Genomic DNA, 22,842 nt, shown 5'->3' on the forward strand with positions numbered 1-22,842 from the left:
TTTCCCCATCTATTTCCCATGAAGTGATGGGACCAGATGCCATGATCTTAGTTTTCTGAATGTTGAGCTTTAAGCCAACTTTTTCACTCTCCTCTTTCACTTTCATCAAGAGGCCATTAAGTCTTCTTCACTTTCAGCCATAAGGGTGGTGTCATCTGCATATCTGAGGTTATTATATTTCTCCCAGCAATCTTGATTCCAGCTTGTGTTTCTTCCAGCCCAGCATTTAATACTAATGCTTTTTTTAATTAAAATTTTATCACAACTCCCTCTTATCTTCCTTTCAGCTCCATTTGTGAAAATGCATGTAAAGTCTGAGTCGAATGGTATCCTTTTCAAGTTTTTCCTTAAATCCCTGAAAATCTGACTTTTGAAACTTGGGACTGTGAAACTAGGACAAGGGAACACTGAGGACCCCCTTGACTTGCTTGCTTCAATAGGAGGCCTAGACTAAGAAGAAACCTTTCAATGAACAGGAGAGGGATGTCTGCAATAGTATAATGCTTAATGTTGACTTCTACCCTGTCCAGCCCCAGGAAAGGTAAGGAACAGTTTAGGGAAGAGTAAGATAAGAGGTAAAAAACTTAGGAGGAAGAGGAAACTTCCTAAATTCTTAGGAAAACCTGCCAGATTACCCATAGAGTTCATGTGTTCAGATAATGCATTTGTGTAACCAGCATCAGCATCTTTCAAATGCCTTGCACTTTGTCATCTGTGTCCTCTTGCAACTACTTCCTTTGGATATCCCTAGACTTTCCAAGGCCAGTCTTCCTTGCCTGTGCCCATGAGGAACTGGCAAATTAATTAAGAGTTTCTGAACACTATCTTTCGTCTATATCTAGTTAGAAGTGTGTGCATGTGTGGTCTTTAATGGAACAATAACAAATTTGTGAAGACCCTTTATTGTGTTTTTTAAATTTGCCTTTCCATCAGATCCTATGCAAAGGATAGTGACTAGTTCCTCATACATTCAAACCACTAGTTTTTTAGAGTGTTACATAAATTTAGAAAATATTATCCAAAAGTATTTCACATTGACTAAATTAGTATGTATTTAGCTCAAATACTTAGAAAGAGCTTTAACAAATATCATTCACAAATACTTTGCTATCAATTCGAGCATAAAAATGTAACTTTGCTCAGTTAGTAAGTGGTTGATAGCTGTCCACTCTCTGCAGAAGTGTTTCTGAATATCCAGGGGAATAATACCTGAAAAAGAAAATTTTCTATTAGATCTTTGTGAAAAGATTTAGCACAGTAGGCACAAAAGATTCAATGAAGATATTTATCTGAAATAATTCTCTGAATGAAATCTCTACTACACCAACCAATTATATTACAGAAATGCTTTGTGTATGAGGTTAGAAACAATCAAGGAAGAGAACACCAGCTCACAAGACTGTACCAGAAACACAGCAAAACATTTAAGGAGTATCAGTGCAATGGCAAAGAAAGGGTACTTTCAAAGTAGCCAAAGTATTGGAGCTTCAGCATCAGTCCTTCCAAAGAATATTCAGATTGATTTCCTTATGGATGACTGGTTTCACCTTCTTGCAGTCCAAGGGACTCTCAAGAGTCTTCTCCAACACCACAGTTCAAAAGCATCAATTCTTCAGCGTTCAGTTTTCTTTATGGTCCAACTCTCACATCCATACATGACTACTGGAAAAACCATAGCTTTGACTAGACGGACCTTTGTCAGCAAAGTGATGTCTCTGCTTTTTAATATACTATCTAGGCTGGTCATAGCTTTTCTTCCAAGGAGAAAACCCCTTTTAATTTCATGTCTGCAGTCACCATCTGCAGTGATTTTGGAGCCCAAGAAAATAAAGTCTGTCACTGTTTCCATTGTCTCCCCATCTATTTCCCATGAAGTGATGGGACTGGATGCCATGATCTTCATTTTTTGAATGCTGAGTTTTAAGCCAGCTTTATCACTCTCCTCTTTCACTTTTATCAAGAGGCTCTTTAGTTCCTCTTTGCCTTCTGCTATAAGGGTGGTGTCATCTGCATGTCTGAGGTTATTGATATTTCTCTCAGCAGTCTTGATTCCAACTTGTGCTTCATACAGCCCAGCATTTCACATGATGTACTCTATAAAGTAAATAAGTAGGGTGACAATGTACACCCTTGATGTACTCCTTTCCCAATTTGAAATCAGTTGGTTGTTCTATGTACAGCTCTAACTGTTGCTCTTTGACCTGCATACAGATTTCTCAGGAGGCACATGGATCACAGCCTTGTCTAACTCAATGAAACTATGAGCCATGCCATGTAGGGTCACCCAAGATAGAGTTCTGACAAAACACAGTCTACTAGAGAAGGGAATGGCAAAGCACTTCACTATTCTTGTCTTGAGAACCCCATGAACAGTATGAAAAGGCAAAAAGATATGACATTGAAAAAGATGAACTCCCCAGGTCCATAGGTACTCAATATGCTACTGGAGAAGAGTGGTGAAATAACTCCAGAAAGAAGAGATGGAGCCAAAGCGAAAACAATATCCAGTTGTGGATGTGACTGGTGGTGGAAGTAAAGTTCGATGCTGTAAGAAACAATACTGCATAGAAACTGGAAAGTTAGGTCCACAAATCAAGGTAAATTGGAAGTGGTCAAACAGGAGATGGCTGTTTTAGGAAACAGTGAACTAAAATGGACCAGAATGGGTGAATTTAATTCAGATGACCCTTATGTCTACTACCGCAGGCAAGAAATCCTTAGATGAAATGAAGTAGCCCTCATAGTCAACAAAAGAGTCCAAAATGCAGTACTTAAGAGCAATCTCCAAAATGACAGAATGATCTCTGTTCCTTTCCAAGGCAAACCATTCAATATCACAGTAATTCAAGTCTATGCTCCAACCACTAATGCCAAGAAGCTGAAGTTGAACAGTTCTATGATGACCTACAAGAGCTTCTAGAACTAACACCAAAAAAGATGTCCTTTTAATCATAGGAAACTGGAATACAAAAGTAGTAGGTCAAGAAACACTTTGAGTAACAGGCAAGTTTGTCCTTGGAGTACAAAATGAAGCAGGGCAAAGGCTAATGGAGTTTTGCCAAGAGAACATGCTGGTCATATGAAACACTCTCTTCCAACAACATGAGAGGTGACTCTACCCATGAACAACACCAGATGGTCAACACTGAAATCAGATTGATTATATTCTTTGCAGCCAAAGACGAAGAAGCTCTATACAGTCAGCAAAAACAAACTGGGAGCTGACTGTGGCTCAGATCATAAACTCCTTATTGCCAAATTCAGACTTAAGTTGAAGAAAGTAGGGAAAACCACTAGACCATTCAGGTATGACCTAAATCAAATCCCTTATGACTATACAATGGAAGTGACAAATAGATTCAAGGGATTAGATCTGATAGACAGAGTGCCTGAAGAACTATGTACAGAGGTTCATGACATTGTACAGGAGGCAGTGATCAAAACATCCCCAAGAAAAAGAAATGCAAAAAGGCAAAATGGTTGTCTGAGCAGGGCTTACAAATAGCTGGGAAAAGAAGACAAGCTAAAGGCAAAGGAGAAAAGGAAAGATATAAGCATCTGAATGCAGAGTTCCAAAGAATAGCAAGGAAAGACAAGAAATCCTTTGTAAGTGATCAATGCAAAGAAATAGAGGAAAACAACAGAATGGGAAAGACTAGAGATCTCTTGAAAAAAACTAGAGATACCAAGGGAACAAACATTTCATGCAAAGATGGGCCTAATAAAGGACAGAAATGATATGAACCTATTAGAACCAGAAGATAATTAAGAAGAGGTGGCAAGAATACACAAAAGAACCGTACAAAAAAGATCTTAATGACCCAGATAACCACAATGGTGTGATCACTCACCTGGAGCCAGATATCCTGGAATGTGAAGTCAAGTGAGGGCCTTAGGAAGCATCACTACGAACAAAGCTAGTGAGGGTGATGGAATTCCAGTTGAGCTATTTCAAATCCTAAAAGATGCTGCTGTGAAAGTGCTGCACTCAATATGCCAGCAAATTTGGAAGACTCAGCAGTGGCCACAGGACTGGAAAAGGTCAGTTCTTATTCCAATCCCAAAGAAAGGAAATGCCAAAGAATGTTCAAACTACCGCACAATTGCACTCATCTCACATGCCAGCAAAGTAATGCTCAAAATTCTCCAAGCCAGGCTTCAATGGTACATGAACCAAGAACTTCCAGATGTTCAAGCTGGATTTAGAAAAGGCAGAGGGACCAGAGATCAAACTGGTCAACCAGAGATCAACATCCGTTGGATCATTGAAAAAGAGAATTCCAGAAAAGCATCTACTTCTGCTTTATTGACTACACCAAAGTCTTTGACTGTGTGGATCACAACAATAAATATATGATACAATAAATGGATAAAAAAACCTAGCAAATGTAATTTAAAATTTTCTAAAACACTTGGAATAATTAAACCTCCTAAGGTGTTTTCTCCAGATAAAACCTAATGTTCAAGACTTACTTTATCCTTTGTTAATTATCTTTATTTCTCCTCACGTGCTTGACTTAAAAACTCATAATTTATGTTACATTAATTTCTTCCACATTTTGTCAAGTTACTGTGGATAGAAGAGCTGTGTTTTCTCAACAGCGTGCTTACAAGCAGTCACGGATAAACATGTACATACATGCATACATAAAGAGCTACATTAAAGAATATTTCTCCACCAAAGGCTTATGTGAGTGCTCAGTTGCTCACTTGTGTCCAACTCTGCAACACCATGGACCTCTGTCCATGGGATTATCTCAGCAATATGGGAGTGGGTTGCCATTTCCTTCTCCATGGCATCTTCCCAACCCAGGAATTGAATCTACATCTCTTGTGTTTCCTGCATTGGCAGGCAGATTCTTTCCCACTGAGCACTTGGGAAGTCCCAAAAGGCCTCCTACCCTTGAGAAAAACTGCCCCTAAACAGTGAGTCTCTTCCAAGTATTCCTACACCAAGGAAGTTACAGCTGTTTCTCTATGAGTTAGCCACAAATTTTAAAGCAGGCCTCACCTTCCTAGGTCTTATAAATGCATTAGATACAAGGTAAATACTTTTTATAGAAATGGTAAAGCGTGGATTTAGAAAAACCAAAACTTTAAAAATCATGCTGTTTCACATGGTAGCCACTAGCTAGGGTGGCTCTCGAGCCCTAGAAATATGACTGAGGAACTGACTTTTATATTAAATTTTAATTAAAAATATTAATAAATGATATTCAACTCAGTTGTTGGAAAAAAATTTAAGTGTGTTTGGAACAACTTGCATTTCAACTGTAAACTTTATGTAATCTAAATACAGATCATGTATTTCCAATGAAATTTAATATCTAAATTGAGATGTATTGGAAGTGACAAAATGCCCACCAGATTTCTAGAACTTAGTTTAAAAAATGTCAAATAGCTCGTTAATAATTTTTATATTGATTACTAAATGCTGGAGATTGTGTGGAGAAAATGGAATACTCCTACACTGTTGGTGGGAATGTAATTGGTACAGTCACTATGGAAAACTGTATAGAGGTTCCTTAAAAAACTAAAAATAGAACTACCTTATGACCTAGCAATCCCACTCCTGAGCATACCCTGAGAATACCATAATTCAAAAGACACATGCATCCCAGGGTTCACTGCAGCACTATTTACAATAGCCAGGACATGGAAGCAACCTAGATGTCCATCAACAGATGAATGGATAAAGACGATGTGGTATATATAAGTAATGGAATATTACTCAGCCATAAAAAGGAATGAAATTGGGCCATCTGTCATCATGTGGATGAACCTAGAGTCTGTCACATGCAGTGAAGTAAGTCAGAGAGAGAAAAACAAATATTAACACATACATATGGAATCTAGAAAAATGGCACTGATGAACCTATTTGCAGGACGGGAATGGAGATGCAGACACAGAAACACGGTGGGGGAAGACAAGGGTGGGATGAGCTGAGAGTAGCACCGACTACTGTCTACACACTACTGTATGCACAGGATATAGCCAGTTGGAAGTTGCTGTACAGCACAGGGAGCTCAATTCGGTGCTTTGTTATGACCTAGGGCGGTGAGAGGGAGGCTCAAGAGGGAGGGGCTATGTGTATACATACAGCTGATTCACTTTGTTGTATAGCAGAAACTAACACAATATTGTAAAGCAACTATACACCAATTTTAAAAATAAATTAAAAATTAATCTTGAAAATAGCTTCCTGCTACATTACTATGAAGAACCTGCATTTCATAAATATTATTTTTTTCAGATACAGATAGTAACTTTCTTTTTGCCATTCAATATCACTTTCTATTCTTTTATTGATATAGTTGATTTACAGTGTTGTGCAAATCTCTGCTATACAGCAAAGTGACTCAGTTATACACATATAGACATTCTTCTTATATTCTTTTCCATTATGGTTTGCCAAAGGACACTGAATATACTTCCCTGTGCTATACAGTAGGACCTTGTTGTTTAAACATCCTATATAATAGTTTATGTCTGCTAATTCCACCTTACAGTCTTTCCTCACCCTTGGCAACCCAAGTCTGTACTCTATGTATGTGAGTCTATTCCTGTTTTATAGATAGGTTCATTTGTGACATATTTTAGATTCCACATATAAGTGATATCATATAGTATTTGTCTTTCTGATTTCCTTCACTTATTATGATAATCTCTAGTTGCATCCATGTTGCTGCAAACAGCAATACCGCATTCTTTTTTTATGGCTGAGTAGAAAAACATCTACTTCTGCTTTATTGGCTACACCAAAGCCTTTGACTGTGTGGATCACAACAAACTGTGGAAAATTAACAGATGAGAATACCAAACCACCTTACTTGCCTCCTGAGAAATCTGTATGCAGGTCAAGAAGCAACAGTTAGAACCAGACATAGAACAATGGACTGGTTCCAAATTGGGAAAGGAGTACGTCAAGGCTGTATACTGTCACCTTGCTTATTTAACTTATATGCAGAGTACATCATGTGAAATGCCAGGTTGGATGAAGCACAAGCTGGAATCAAGACTGCTGAGAGAAATATCAATAACCTCAGACATGCAGATGACACCACCCTTATAGCAGAAGGCAAAGAGGAACTAAAGAGCCTCTTGATGAAAGTGAAAGAGGAGAGTGATAAAGCTGGCTTAAAACTCAACATTCAAAAAATGAAGATCATGGCATCCGGTCCCATCACTTCATGGGAAATAGATGGGGAGACAATGGAAACAGTGACAGACTTTATTTTCTTGGGCTCCAAAATCACTGCAGATGGTGACTGCAGCCATGAAATTAAAAAGGTGCTTGCTCCTTGGAAGAAAAGCTATGACCAACCTAGACAGCATATTAAAAAGCAGAGACATCACTTTGCTGACAAAGGTCCGTCTAGTCAAAGCTATGGTTTTTCCAGTAGTCATGTATGGATGTGAGAGTTGGACCATAAAGAAAACTGAACGCTGAAGAATTGATGCTTTTGAACTGTGGTGTTGGAGAAGACTCTTGAGAGTCCCTTGGACTGCAAGGAGATAAAACCAGTCAATCCTAAGGAAATCAATCCTGAATATTCATTGGAAGGACTGATGTTGAAGCTGAAACTCCAATACTTTGGCCACCTGAGGCAAAGAACTGACTCATTGGAAAAGACCCTGATGCTGGGAAAGATTGAAGGAAGGAGGAGAAGGGGACGACAGAGGATGGTTGGATGGCATCACCAACTCGATGGACATGAGTTTGAGCAAGCTCCGGAAATTGGTGATGGACAGAGAAGCCTGGCATCCTGTAGTCCATGGGGTCGCCAAGAGTAGGACATGACTGAGCGACTGAACTGAACTGAGTATTCCATCAACATCTCCTTTCTATCTGTAATAGCAGTAATTTGTAATTTGTAATAATAGTCTCTTTGATATGAATGTGAGCTTAAGGCAGAGAAACAATATGCAGGGAACTATGAAAATCAAACACTTTCTATTAACAGTTGATAATTTACTTTGAACTCTGTTTTGGGGTACTCTTTAGTAAAGCACATATTAAATTACTACAGAAATGTCTCAAATGACATTTCAGTTTCATTTGGAAAAGTATGTGTCAATCAGAACATCATTTAATTTGAAGGATAAAAAAGATTGAGGGAGAAGCAGAAGTATATTTTGGTCGTCTGTGCTATTTCAAAGTCCACATTTTCACATAGTGGATATAAAAATCTCAATTTGAGAAGAGAAAAACAGAATAACATTGACCTTCCCAAAGTCCATTTTTCCTACCTTACTATTTCTTCTGGGTAACAGTTGTTAATGCTGTTGATATATTCCTGAAGGAGAGATCCAGGTTCTGCTTTTATCTCTTGCACCTTTTTAAGTCCACCACTTGTTACAAAAAGTCGTCGAGCTTTGCTATCATGTGGCAGCACCTTGAAAAGTGAAGCACATAAAAGTGTCAGCTTTTCTTTCCCAAGCTGGACTTTTACTCTTGAAAAGCAATAATATATGAGGAAATGAAAAAGAGAATTTATGTCTAATATACCTGGAACATAATGAGCCTAAATCTGCAAATGATTGCAAGAAAAATGCAGCCTTTTTGGAAATGTATCAACTTGGTATGCTGTGGAGATGGAATAAAGCCAATGAACAGAAGCAAAGGTAATAGAGATCCAACCATATAGGTATGATATACTACAGGGGCCGTCCTTCGCTTATAGCCATTCAAGGTCTCTCCAAAGTTAAAGGCAAGCTCAGGGGCTCTTCTGTGACTCAGGTCCTAAATACCTCTCCGAAGTCCTTCCATACCAACCTCTACACTAAATTGTGTTTCAATGACCTCAAAGGGTGCATCTGAAGCATTTTTTGCTTTGCCTATGCTGCTTCCTCCTCTTTGAAATCCCTTCTGCCCTCCACACACTTCTCCCATTACTTGGGGGTAACTTCCTTTAAGAAACTTTCTCTGGGACACCCCTACTCTCTTTCCCAGGCTGAGCTGGGTACATTTCTTCTCTCAAAGCATTCTGTTAGACCCCATTCAGTGCACTTGCCACATAATAGTTTAACTATCAGGGACTTCCCTGGTGGTCCAGGGGTTACTAAGACTCCACACTTCCACTGCAGAGGGCACAGGTTCCATCCCTGATCAGGAAACTAAGATCCCATAAGCTATTAAAAAAATAAAATTTTTAAAAGTTTATTATGAAGTCTAGCACACTGAAGTGTTTTATGATTGTTTCATCCAGTCCCCCAGCTCAATTATAAAGTTCCTTGAAAAAGAACTTGGTGTTAACTATTTTTGTCTATCCCTTAATGCTTAACATGTAGGCATTTAACAAAACTAAAACTACAAAGGGATTTTGCTATTAGAATGATAATACACATCAACTGGACAATAAAAGATGACACTAAGTGTGCATGTTTCTAAAAAACAGAAATGCCGATAGGCTTTAAATATTTTGTTTGGCCTGGAGAGTTTTTATTACCTCCTATCTTTTAAATTAATATCTTTTTATCTTCTGCCTTGCTTTCCTCTCTCTTTTCTAGTGCTCTGGATCCTTAGATTAAGGAAAAGGTAAAATTCTACCTGAAGCAAATATTCCTAAAGGCACATTCATAAGAGTATGTGGTATGTGGTATTGTGTTTATCTTAGCTAACTTCCACAAATCCCACTGACTTACTTTAAAAGTGACTTATTTTGAACTCAGTTCAGGCTAGTGTTCGTTTTCACAGCAAGTTCAATAAAACTAGAATATCTCACTCCTGGTAGCCTAAAAAATTAGAGTATGAAATGAAACTTTCAGAAATAATGTCAGCTACTCACAAGAGGTGATGACTGTCTGTAGATGATCCACTCGTCCCCTTACACCTTCCTCCCTCTTAGCTGATCAAATTAACTGGTTGCTTTCTTACTTAGCATCCAGAAAACAAAGGTTGATTATTTTCTTTTTTTTTTTAATGTATTTATTTGACTGCGCCAGGTCTCAGTTGCAACATGTGGGATCTTCGACGCATCATACGGGATCTAATTCCCCAACCACGTATTAAACCTGGGCCCCCTGCACTGGGAGCACAGAGTCTTAGCCACTGGACCACAGGGAAGTCTCATTATTTTCTTAGAAGGAAGAAGACAGAGCACAGGTGTTTGATACACAGAGCTATATCCTGAGGGGGCTTTAGCAACGTAAAACCTTCTACCATACAGTGACTGTGGTGCTTAAGGGGCAGCAAGAGGTTGGAGATCACAGAAATGACTCAAAGACAGTATGATTTTTCAGAGGAATACCTAAAACTAGACCTATTCAGCTGTAGGGCCTAGCTTAAACATTTTAACAACATACAGTTTTTGTTTATTATTTGTAGAAACATAGTACACAACAGTAGTACCTCCTTTATACAGCCTTATAACTGATGCTTCAAGTGAATTTGGCCCCCATTCATTTTTATTAATTTTTTAAAATCAGCCTTTAGCACTTTTATGTTTTATTTCTCAAAAACAACTTTTTGGGGTTTTGTGGGTGTTTGTTTTTTTTTTTTTTTTTTTTTTTTGAGTGCCTGGGATTAGGCTAAACTCTATACATATAACAACTCATTAATCTTTACATGACCCTATAAAATAGGTTCTCTTATTAGCCCCAGTCTATGGATAATTACACTAAGATTCAGAGAGGTCAAGATGTCGTTAAAGGTATTGCTGCTAGTAGAAACCCAGGCAACCCAGCTCCAGAGCCTGAGCTCACAGCCACACCGAGATACTAATTTCAAAGACCCTATTTTCCTAAATCCAACCTGAACACAACCTGACCACTTCTTGATGACTTAGGGTCCCCCTCCTGGCCATCCACGGCTGTGGGAGCACACACACTCTCTCTTGGCCTCAGCTGTCAGGAGTCAGTTCCTCTGGCTGAACCCCATCCAGCAGCTTGACCTTTCCACCTTACTATCTTGAGTCTGCAGTGAGCTAAGAAACATGACAGCCATGCTGGTTAAAGAGTGGTTACCAAATAAGCCAATACATTCCAAATGACTGTCTGGAAGCATCTCCGGTTAAATACATGGATTTCACAAAAAATACTGTGGGGATCTTTGCAGTTGTTTCCAGCTGAGTGAGACTAAGAGTCACCAGGAAAACTACCAAAGGGTTATGAGGTTTTCACATGTTGACTCTTCTATTCTCCAAGAACATAAAAAAGACAGTACAGAGGCTGTGAGGAAGCATGATGAAGAAAAAAGTGTGAATTAGTTATGTGTGAATTTTATTAACCTATATTACCCTCCCTGTCGATATGATCAGTAAAATCAAATAGTAAAACCCTGCCCCCATCTTACAGAAGAAAACACTGACCCAACAAAACAATGCAAGTTAATACCTCGTTTTAATTCTCTTTCCCCACTTCCAGGCTAAGAGAGCATGTCTTACCTTACTGAATTGTCCAACCACGTGCTTCAGAATATTGGGAGGAGCATCATACAGAAATGGTTCAAGAGCTGGTAAATAGGTGCATTTTTGTAAGATATTCTTTATGGCTTTTTTACTCTATTGAAATACAAAGCAAAATACATACCAAAGTAAGTAATTAATGAAAGCGTGACAAAAAGTCACGTCTTGTGATCTGGAGTTTGAAAACAAAATGAAGAGCTTTATGATGAACTTAACAGCTGTTGGTGACAAAGTCTACTAATGTGCTAGTGGAGATCACATTCACTGTACCAGACAGCCCTACCCCAATCCTAACAGTTCCAAGTTGGTGACAGACTGTCAAGTTATTCATCAAGAATCTAATGACAGTAGGAATCCGCTGAGCTTTACTATCCTTCATCAAGAAATATACTTGATTTTTGACTATAAACTTCTATATCAGGATGTATATCATGAATAATAATCAGTTGAATCATCCAGCATGAAACAAATATTAGTCTATTAGTTAAGATTTTGTTTACTTGTCAATATCTGGGCTTAAGATTATTTAACAACACTATTGAGATATAATTTACATACCATAAATTCACTCATTTTAAGTGCACGGTTCAATGGATTTTTAGTAAATTTACAGAGTTGGGCAACCATCACCACAATCTAATTTTAGAACATTTTCATCATCCCAAAAAACCCCACGCCCATTTATAGTTATTCCATATTTCCTCCTCCACTTATCCTACCAATCCCAGACAATTACTAATCTACTTCCTGTCTCTATAAATTTTACTTTTGTGGACCATCCATATAAATGAAATCATAATATGTTAACTTTTGGTTCTGGCCTCCCTTGCTAAGTATAATGTTTCTGAGGTTCATCCATGTTATAGCACATATTAGTACTTCACTCCTTTCATTGTCAAATAGTATTCCATTACAGGGATTTATCACATTTTGTTTATCCATTCACCAGTTGATGGACATTTGGGTTAATTCCACTTTGGGCTAATATGAATAATGCTGCTATGAAGATTCACATGCAAATTTTTTCACTTGGGAAAATACTGAAGAGTAGAGTTATTGGGTGATAATGGTAAATTTATGTTTAATATTTTGAGAAACTACCAAACTCTTTTTCAACATGACTGCAACATTTTACATTCTCACCAGTAGTGTGCTGCTGCTGCTGCTGCTGCTAAGTTGCTTCAGTCATGTCTGACTCTGTGCAACCCCATAGACGGCAGCCCACTAGGCTCCTCTGTCCCTGGGATTCTCCAGGCAAGAATACTGGAGTGGGTCACCAGTAGTGTAGGAAGGTTCAATTCTCCATAGAAAGACCAACACTTGTTATTTTCTGTCTTATTAATTATAGCCATTCTTGTGGGTGTGAAGTAATATCTCATTATGATTTTGATTTGTGTTTCTCTAGTGACTAATGATGTTGAGAATCTTTCTATGTGCTGATTGGTCATTTGTCAGTGAAATGTCTATTCATTTTTGCCCATTGCTTAGTGAGGTTATGTATCTTCTTATTATTGAGTTGTAAGAGCTCTTTATATACTTTGAATACAAGTCCTTGCTTGAATATATGATTTGCGAGTAATTTTTCAGTCTGTGGCTTGTCTTTTCATTTTTTCAGTAATGTCTTCTGGGGCATACAAGTTTTTCATTTTGATGAAATCCAACTTATCAGTGTTTTCTTTTATTACTTGTGCTTTAAGTGTCATTTTTAAGAAATCAATGCCTATTCCAAGGCTAAAAAGACTTACTCCTATGTTTTCTTCTAAGAGTTTTATAATCTTAATTCTTACATTTAGATCTATCAGTATTATTCATTTTTAGTTAATTCTAGTGTATGGTACGAGATAAGGATCCAAATTAATATTTTTCTCTGAAGATATAATAATTGTCCTAGTACCATTTGCTGACAAGACTATCTTTTAACATTAAATTGCCTTGGCAACTTTGGGAAAGTCAGTTGACGATAAAAGGGTCCATTTCAGATTTTTTATTTGATTACTACATTGATATCTATATAGTCTTTCTGTAAGCACCTTGTTTGTGTAGCTTTATAGTAAGTTTTGAAACTGGGCAGTGTTAAGTCTTTCTTTCTCAAGACTGTTTTGGCAAGTTCAAGTCCTTTGCATTTCTATATGAATCTCAGGATCAGCTTCTCAAGTTTTTTGAGGAAAAAAGACATCTGGGATTTTGAAAGGGATTGTATTGAAAATATAGATCATTTTTAACAGTATTGAATTGCCATTTTAACAATATCAAACCTTCCGATCTGTGAACATGGAATGTCTCTTCATTTATTCAGATCTTCTTTAATTTTTTCAGCAATGTTTTACAGTTTTCAGTGTACAAGTCTTATACTTCTTTTGTTAAATTTATTCCTAAATATTTTATTCTTGTGATGCTATTATAAATGAAACTATTTTCTTACTTTCATATTTGAATTACTCACTACTAGAATACAAAAATACAGTTGGTTTTTACATATTTCTCTTCCACCCAGTGATTCTGTTGAACTCTTACTACTTCTAGTATTAATGAATGTGTGTGTGTGTATTCCTTAGGATTTTCTACATACAAGATCATGTTATATGTTGGGTTTAAAATGTATAAGCCTTTAGAAAATATGACTTGTATTTGGTGACTTGTGGCTGTGAGTGAAATAAAATTGTTCCTATAATTTTATTCTGTAAATTGTACAGAAATTATGTGGGGTCAACAAATCCTTTTCTTTACCTGGGTCAGAAAATCAAGTCATGTGTTACTTCAAAATAATGAATAAGAGATTATGAATTTTGCTAAATGTCACAGCATTTAGTAGTTAGTGTCTATCTTTAGACATATATAATATTACATGATGATGTGAGGGAAGGAATCATGGACTGTCTGTGTAGGACAACTTGGGTTTGAGCCTGGTTTTCCTACAAACTAGTGTAGCATCTACAATTCTACATTCATTAATTTTTCTGTCATTTCTAAAAGCTGACTGTAGCCACACTGATCAAAGCTCTTGTAGAAACCACAATAAGTGATTAGCAATACTACCCTTTTTTCCTATTAACAATACACATAAGAATAGTAATTAGCAAAACAAAATTGTCAATTCGAGACAAACACTTGATGCCGCTTTGTTTTTCACAGAAAATGAAAGGAGTAACAAAAAATCATTCATTGTTGTTTCATTGTTGAAAATGAATGATCTTCCTTGAAAACTGCTTAAAATGAAAAATGCTTCTTTATTCAAAAGTTAATTTTATTCTGAAAGTATTCTGACCAAAGAGCTATAGTTATTTAAATGAGGGGGTTACACAGGAGTAAATCTTCTTGACTCTGTGCTAGGAAAAGTCTTCTCACATATAGCTCCAAAAGCACAGGAGCGAAAAAACAAAAAAAAAAAGATAAATTGAATCTCATTAAAATTTTTTACAGACTTGTTGTAAACAATACTATCAATAAAATGATAAGACAACCCACCAAATAGGAAAAAATATTTGTAAGTCATACATCTGATAAGGACTTGTATCCATAAGATGTAAAGAATCCTTAAATTCTCAATAATAAAAACATAAATAGCCCAATTTAAAAATGGGCCAAAGGTCTGATTAGACATTTCTCCAAAAAAGATATACAAATGGCCAGTAAGCACAAGAAAAAAAATTTCAGCATCTTTAGCCATCAGGGAAATGCAAATCAAAACCATAATGAGATATGAATGCATACCCACTAGGATGGCTACAATTAAAAATAAAGACAGTAACGAGAGATGGCAATGATGTTGAAAATTAGAACCCTCATACATTGCTGCTGGGAATCAAAATGGTATAACTACATTGGAAAACAGTTTGACAGTTCCTCAAAATGTTAAAAAGAGTTATCATACGACCTCACAAGTCTATTCCTAGGTATATACCCAAGAGAAATGAAAACATACATCCATACAAAAACTTGTACAGTTATGTTCATAGTGGCATTTTCATGATGGTCAAGGAGTAGAAACAACCCAAGGTCCAAGCAGTGAATAGAAAAGCAAAATGTGGCATATCAATACAATGAATATTATTTGGTAATTAAAAGGAACAAAATATTGATATATGTTACAACATGGATGAACCTTGAAACTTACACTTAGCGAAAGAAGCCAGGCACATAGGGCAACATATATTGTATGGTTCTGTTTAAATGAAATGTCCAGAAGTGGCAAATCCTCAAAGACAGATAGTAAAATAATGGTTGCCTGGGGCTAGACAGGGAGGACATGGAGTGACAGCTAATGGGAAAATAAAAAGTTCTAAAATTAGACTGTGGCAATGGTAGCACCTGTGAATCTTCACTAAACCATTGAATTATATAGTTTAAAATGGGTAAATTATATGGAATATGAGTTATATTTCAATAAAGCTGCTAAAAACAAAGGGGAACAACCAAGACAGTAAGAATGTAATATTTAAATAATTATGTTAGAAATAGTTTTATAACTATTTGAATAGCTTTGTAACCATTCAAATACCAAACTAATTCCATCTAATACCTCTGAATCAAAACAAATAAAAATGCAACTACCTGAATATTTTCAAAGTATATATGGGTAAGATGATTATATAAAAGATACATATTTTTTTCACTTTCATAAGGCATTTGAAATTACATAGGTACAGGCAGATAGTAAGACCATGTGAAAATGTGCAAGAAATTCCAAGGAGCTGCTCCTGGGCTCTCCTGGATCAGAACCAATTAGAGAATGCTTACAAAAGCTTACATGTCTTTGGGACAAAAGTAACTTCAACATGGCCTTGTAATTTGAAAGCTGCTACAGAATAACAAATGAGAAACACCATGAGACAGTTCCTAAAGTGCTTGGATACTTTTCCCTTTTGAGATAGTGTCAAATCAAAGGGTTTGGACTTTTACTCTAAAGCCTTTAAAACAACTGATAGAATCCAAGAGACCTTGGAGAAGAAAAAAAAATAACAGAATGATTAAGTCCCTACAATAAGAAAACATTTGTATGGATTTAAAGCCTTGGAAAGATTGATGACAGGATAATGATTGATAAATCACTTTTAATTTAATACCTACTGTATTTCCTGAAAATATTGTATCAAATAAAGGTAGAAGGAAACTTCTATTAGTAAACCTTAATGTTTTAACAAAACCACCTTTGTTAAACTAATATACAATAAAAATTATCTGACTTCAAAAAGTAATCAACTATTTTTACTCCGATGATATTTATACAATATAGCATCATAATGTTAATCAAAAATCAAGTTATATAAACTTGGTAGCATGTAAATAGTATATAGCGTTCCCTAAGAGACTATTTGCAAGGGTTTCTCAAACTATAATTACTATCTACTCTGCTATTAATTATTCATGCTGTAGCTGATGTATTCTTTTATTTCCCTGGATCACTAGAGGTTAAGGGTGGGGAGGATGAGAAGTGAGGAGGAGGGAGAAGGAAAGAGGAGGAAGTAGGGAAGGGGGAGAGGGAGGGAGGAAGAAAGACAATGATGATAATGGGTTAAAGAATTTTGACGTAAAAAGAGAAAGACATACATAGGTTAAAATTACACATATGTAAATCATCTGTATTTAGACAACTCAAAACTGGAAATGGATTTGTGTTTTCTCACCAGAAAGTCAAAGAATCACAGAATTGTTACACAGGAAAAGACCTTAGCACATTATCAATTTTACCATCTACCATGCTTTGCCAAGGAATAGACTCAACATTAGAGACAAGTAATAGAAATCTATTAAATCATTGCTTTAATCTAGAAAGTCTTATAAAAATGGAAATCTTAGAAATCTTAATCTTAATCTTAGAAATCAACTTCCCTCAATGAGTTTGTAGAGAAAAAACATGTAAACATAATCAAATCAACATAAATTTACTTTTATAAAATTTATAAATAAATGACTCACTTGATAGCTTTCAGAGTCCCTCAAACTGTGCAGTTCAAATAGATTTCCTGTCCCATTATACTGTCTAAAGTTGTTGTAAAATGTGTTTTCCTATTTGTTACTTTATTGTTTTCCTTCAAATTTAAGTTACAATTTAACTTACTGTTCATTTTATCTTGAATTATTGTCTTTCCTGTGTATTTCCCTCAACCCAAGTTAATCCTGAGAGCTGCTTTCAAGAAGTTAGATGTTTTCCTAATAGGGAGTATGTTGGGAAACATTTTTCTTCCTTTGAAATTCTAAGATTATTTTTAAAACCCATCCTGCTTTATATTAGTGTTTAATGAACCATTTTAGTAGTTAGTAATTTTTTTTTCAGAAATCTTCATTTTTTTAATACAAGATTTTTAAATGTTTAATTTTGGGAATCTTATGGTCATTTTCCTTTCAAGGAACAAATATAAGACATAACTAAAAGATCAGACAGACTTGGAGTTAGGAGAGGTCACTCGTCACTCATGCTTCAGGAATGCCTTTGGAGAGGCATTCCTTTTAAATTTTTTTAGGCTCAATTTTTAATTTAAAATGGACTAAAGTTCTCTCTGGCCAATTTCACCTCCAAAGTCCTATTATTTAACTCCTATTCCATAAGAAAAGTCAATAGAAATGTAAGTGGCAACAATCAGACATTCATTTTACAAAAAACTTTGTACCCTAGAGAACTTCCTTTAAAATTTATCATTGATTTTTAGAGACAAGGGTAATTCGTTTTCAAAGAGTCACCTCAATTCTTCTGATAAACTTATTTCTTGACTCAGAAAAATGATATTGTTGGACTTCCCTGGTGGTCCAGTCAGTGGTTAAGAAACTGCCCTGCGGTGCAGGAGACACAGGTTCCATCCCTGGTCCAGAAAGATAACATATATCTTGGAACAACTAAGCCCATGCACAACTAGTGAGCCCATCAGCTTCAATTACTGAAGCCCAAGTGCCCTAGAGCCCACACACCACAACTAGGCTAGCCTCCGCTCACAGCAACTAAACAAAGTCTGAGAGCAGCAGCAAAGACCAGCACAGACAAAAATCAATCAATCAAGCGTACAAAAAAAAAAAAAAAAAGATGTTGTCCACAATAAAAATTAAAACATTTTAAATTACATATTATGAATTAAAAACCTAACAAACCTTCATTAAAACGATGAAGAATTAAGCACTTACTTTCACTTGAAGATCCTCAGAACTCTCGGTTGACATGTACAAAGAGAGCAGGACAGGCAGAGTGTTTGTGACAGCGACGGCCCGTGCGTGCTCAGGAGTGTGTCTCCCAATGTGTCCCAAGGCCCAGGCAGCAGCAGCCTTAATATGGTCTTCTGGTTCTTCTGACAAGCAGAGGGACAACTGGGGCACACCCTGCAGTGTGGATCAAAAGAGCGAGAGTTACGAACCCAGAGCAGGATTAAAGGGTCTTCCATGTCTCTCAGACATTAGAAGAATCATTTCGGTCTTGATCCTTTTTTTCCTTTAAACTGTTCAATAAATGAGCACTTCACAGGGGCCGTCATTTTTCAAGTCAATAAAACGACTAGAACTAATTTACCTTAATTATCTGTAACAACCCAACTAAACTAAGTATCTCTACTAGCATTTGCTCCCCAAACAGAGGCATTTAACCAAAAAACAGATGCCACAGGCTAGTATTTAGGCAAAGCCAGATACCACTGTGACAAATTAAAAATGCACAGGAGTTTAAAATCATTTGCTTTCCTTCTAAACTAAAAAAGTTAATTTAGAATCTTTTTAAAAATTAACTTTTCACCAAGAGATCCAAAAACAAAATACCTACTATGGACCCAAAATCAAATGAATAACATGAGCAAGAATTCTATTTAAGTAAATTTTAGGTGAAATATATTCACTAAAATCTTTCCTGAAATAGTAAATTTCCATTACTTTTGGTCAACATTTACACAATAGTTTTGCCCAATTTAATCTGACTGAATGTCAAAGAAGGGATGAGCACTTTTACTACACTGATGGCATGTGCTTGTATTTTGTACTTCAAACTTCAATTGTAGCTAAATAAAAGAGAATTAACTAAAGGGCCTCAAATGCATCACAGCTTATATACCCAAAGAAGAGTCAAATAACCAAATCAAATTATAATTCATTCTGTATGGGTATAACTTTTTAACTTGAGACTAAACTAAATTATCTAATGCTGATACTAAATTATCACCTTAAATTCAGTACCACAAAAGCCACTATCACATGGTCATCCTCCCACAAGCAAAGGCCAAATGATCATCTATAGTTTTTTTCCCTCCACTTTTAAATTTTTTTTTTTTAATTTTTTGGCCACACCACTCAGCACGTGGGATCCTAGTTCCTTGACCAGGGATCAAATCCAAATCCCTATGCACTGGAAACAAGGAGTGTTAAACACTGGACCACCATGGAAGTCCCTAAATTTGGCTTTTAAGACCAATTTCCAGAAGAGATCTGCCATATTACTTCTTTGACTTCTTTCTTACAACTAAAAATGTGTGTCAGCCCATATATATTAAAAAAAAAAAGGTCAGAATCTTTTCTATCTTCAGAATGAGGCAACTTTCTAGAAAGTCCATACATCTGAGACATACCAAGAATGAAGAAGCAGGAGGAAAAGAAGACAGTCCCCAAAACGATGACTTAATAGCCATGGCTGTTATGAACAGCAAATGAGACAAGAAGCATGACAGTGCTTTGAACATTAGAAAGTATTATTTAGATGGGAGGTATTGTCAGTCCTGACAGTACTACACAGAACCAGAAAGAATAATGCAGTGCTGAGTGATCGGCCTCAAACTGCTGCTGCCCCCACCTTGATCTTCAATTAAATGAAAGATAACCAGGTGTGAGAGGCCAGCAGCCCCAGACCAAAGAGGGGGAGCACCTCCTGGATAGTCTGGGGAAGAAACACAGGAAGCAAAAGTAATCGCGGCTTCTTTCCTCGTCCTTCCTATGTGTGGACTTTCTGACAATCCACACAAGAACCAAGAATCAAGAATTCCAATAATACCCCCACCGTGACCCTTCAGGAAGCAGCACTACTGCCCTAGTCACTATCAGAGTCTTTGGTAATAGAAGAACAAAAGGAAAAGCTCAGGATAAAGAGGGAGTGAAGTATAGTATTATCAAGGAATAGGTAGAAAATAAAGATCTGAGGCTCCTTTTTATTCTGAGGATTAGCAAAGGATAAAAAAAAATCCACAATTCTGTTTAACATACAGCAGCGGGTTTTCCATGCTGATAAGAAACCTGCACCCTAGAGGGCTGCCAGAGACACTGGGAGCACACAGCCTTTGAAGCATGCTTCAGGAGATCAATATTTACTCATTCAACAAATATTTTTTGAGCACCTACTATGAGCCAGGGTTACTCAATCTGGTGGGTTAATACAGAGTTGTAAACTGAGATAAGGCCAAATCCCTCGAGCAAGCAAACAGAAACACTGCTATCCGACATGTGCCCATGCACTCTGAATTGCCCACATCTAAGAAGAGAAATTAGCTCCTGGAAGCTAAAGGAGAGAGAGCCATCCGTACAAGATGATACAAATGACCATTGGGTATGTTAGTTGTCTTTAATCAAAGTATGCTTTACATATTTGTAAAGCCAATCCTTCAAGATACAAAATACACATCACTTAGATACAGATAATACTAACACTCAGAGGTGCTGACATTTTATTAATATTAAACACTGGGTAAAACTTCAAACTTCCTGCCAAGTCAACCTTACTTTAAGCATTGCTCTGGCAAACTTACTAGTAAGCCTGGAAAAAAGCTGATAATTCTTTGTCTCTGATCAGTTATATTGTACATTCTGTGGGAGAATATTAATCTGTGGACTGTCTTAGAGGATCTTGCTGCAAAATCAGGGGGAAAGGAAACAAGGGCAAACCTTGGAAATGATGACCGCCATTGCCAGGTTCTCAGAATGAGCTGCCACATAGCCAAGCAGCATGATGCCTGGCAGCCTTATGTTCCCTTTGCAGGACCCGATGCAGTCGATCACAGCAGCAACTCCCCCAGCGTTCACTATCAGCTGAGAAAGCTAAGAGAAAAGAGGGAGAGTTACATTATCACGGCCCTAAAGTATGAGATGATCTTTATTATTATTTTTTAAAATATTTTGTAGAGGATATTTTGGTTTTATTATTAGCAGTATGAGTTGACTGTGCTCGGTCTTCATTGCAGCATGCAGGCCCCACAGCATGTGGGATCTCGGTTTCCCCACCAGGGAACGAACCTGTGTCCCTTGTATTGCAAGGGGGATTCTCAATCACTGGACCATGAGGGAAGTCCAGTATAAGATGACCTTTGAATATTATGTTCAGTTCAGTTCAGTCGCTGTCATGTCCGACTCTTTGCGACCCATGAACCACAGTACGCCAGGCCTCCCTGTCTATTACCAACTCCTGGAGTTCACCCAAACCCATGTCCATTGAGTCGGTGATGCCATCCAACCATCTCATCCTCTGTCGTCCCCTTCTCCTCCTGCCCTCAATCTTTCCCAGCATCAGAGTCTTTTCCAATGAGTCAGCGCATGAGGTGGCCAAAGTACTGGAGTTTCAGCTTTAACATCAGTTCTTCCAATGAACACCCAGGACTGATCTCCTTTAGGATGGACTGGTTGGATCTCCTTGCAGTCCAAGGGACTCTTCAAGAGTCTTCTCCAACACCACAGTTCAAAGGCATCAATTCTTCGGTGCTCAGCTTTCTTTATAGTCCAACTCTCATATCCATACATAGCCACTGGAAAAACCATAGCTTTGACTAGACGGATCTTTGTTGACAAGGTGATGTCTCTGCTTTTCAATATGCTATCTAGGTTGGTCATAACTTTCCTTCCAAGGAGTAAGCGTCTTTTAATTTCATGGCTGCAATCACCATCTGAAGTGATTTTGGAAACCAGAAAAATAAAGTCAGCCACTGTTTCCACTGTTTCCCCATCTATTTACCATGAAGTGATGGGACCAGATGCCATGACCTTAGTTTATTGAATGTTGAGCTTTAAGCTAACTTTTTCACTCTCCTCTTTCACTTTCATCAAGAGGCTCTTTAGTTCTTCTTCATTTTCTGCCATAAGGGTGGTGTCATCTGCATATCTGAGGTTATTGATATTTCTCCTGGCAATCTTGTTTCCAGCTTGTGCTTCCTCCAGCCCAGTGTTTCTCATGATGAACTCTGCATATAAGTTAAATAAACAGGGTGACAATATACAGCCTTGATGTACTCATTTTCCTATTTGGAACCAGTCTGTTGTTCCATGTCCAGTTCTAACTGTTGCTTCTTGACCTGCATACAGGTTTCTCAAGAGGCAGGTCAGGTGGTCTGGTATTCCCATCTCTTTGAATTTTCCACAGTTTATCGTGATCCACACAGTCAAAGGCTTTGGCATAGTCAATAAAGCAGAAATAGATGTTTTTCTGGAACTCCCTTGCTTTTTCGATGATCCAGCAGATGTTGGCAATTTGATCTCTGATTCCTCTGCCTTTTC

General features: G+C 37.1%; 1 protein-coding gene across 3 annotated transcripts in view; it reads right to left on the reverse strand.

Moving 5' to 3' along the window:
* Nucleotides 1–886: 886 nt before the first annotated feature.
* SPAG6 (sperm associated antigen 6) overlaps nucleotides 887–22,842 on the reverse strand; it is a 62,707-nt gene continuing 40,751 nt past the window's right edge. For 2 of the 3 annotated variants that reach the window (XM_027559981.1, XM_027559982.1), the window contains 5 exons: nucleotides 21,244–21,396; nucleotides 18,520–18,711; nucleotides 11,386–11,502; nucleotides 8,252–8,397; nucleotides 887–1,209 (listed from right to left, as the gene is read on the reverse strand). In XM_027559981.1, the coding sequence (XP_027415782.1) occupies nucleotides 1,140–1,209; nucleotides 8,252–8,397; nucleotides 11,386–11,502; nucleotides 18,520–18,711; nucleotides 21,244–21,396 (678 nt within the window). In that variant the 3' untranslated portion in view covers nucleotides 887–1,139. The remainder of the gene's footprint in view (nucleotides 1,210–8,251; nucleotides 8,398–11,385; nucleotides 11,503–18,519; nucleotides 18,712–21,243; nucleotides 21,397–22,842) is intronic. The other variant, XM_027559983.1, reaches the window with a different exon arrangement.

The sequence above is a fragment of the Bos indicus x Bos taurus genome, chromosome 13 (genome assembly GCF_003369695.1).
Source record: "Bos indicus x Bos taurus breed Angus x Brahman F1 hybrid chromosome 13, Bos_hybrid_MaternalHap_v2.0, whole genome shotgun sequence".
Classification (NCBI taxonomy): Eukaryota; Metazoa; Chordata; class Mammalia; order Artiodactyla; family Bovidae; genus Bos; species Bos indicus x Bos taurus.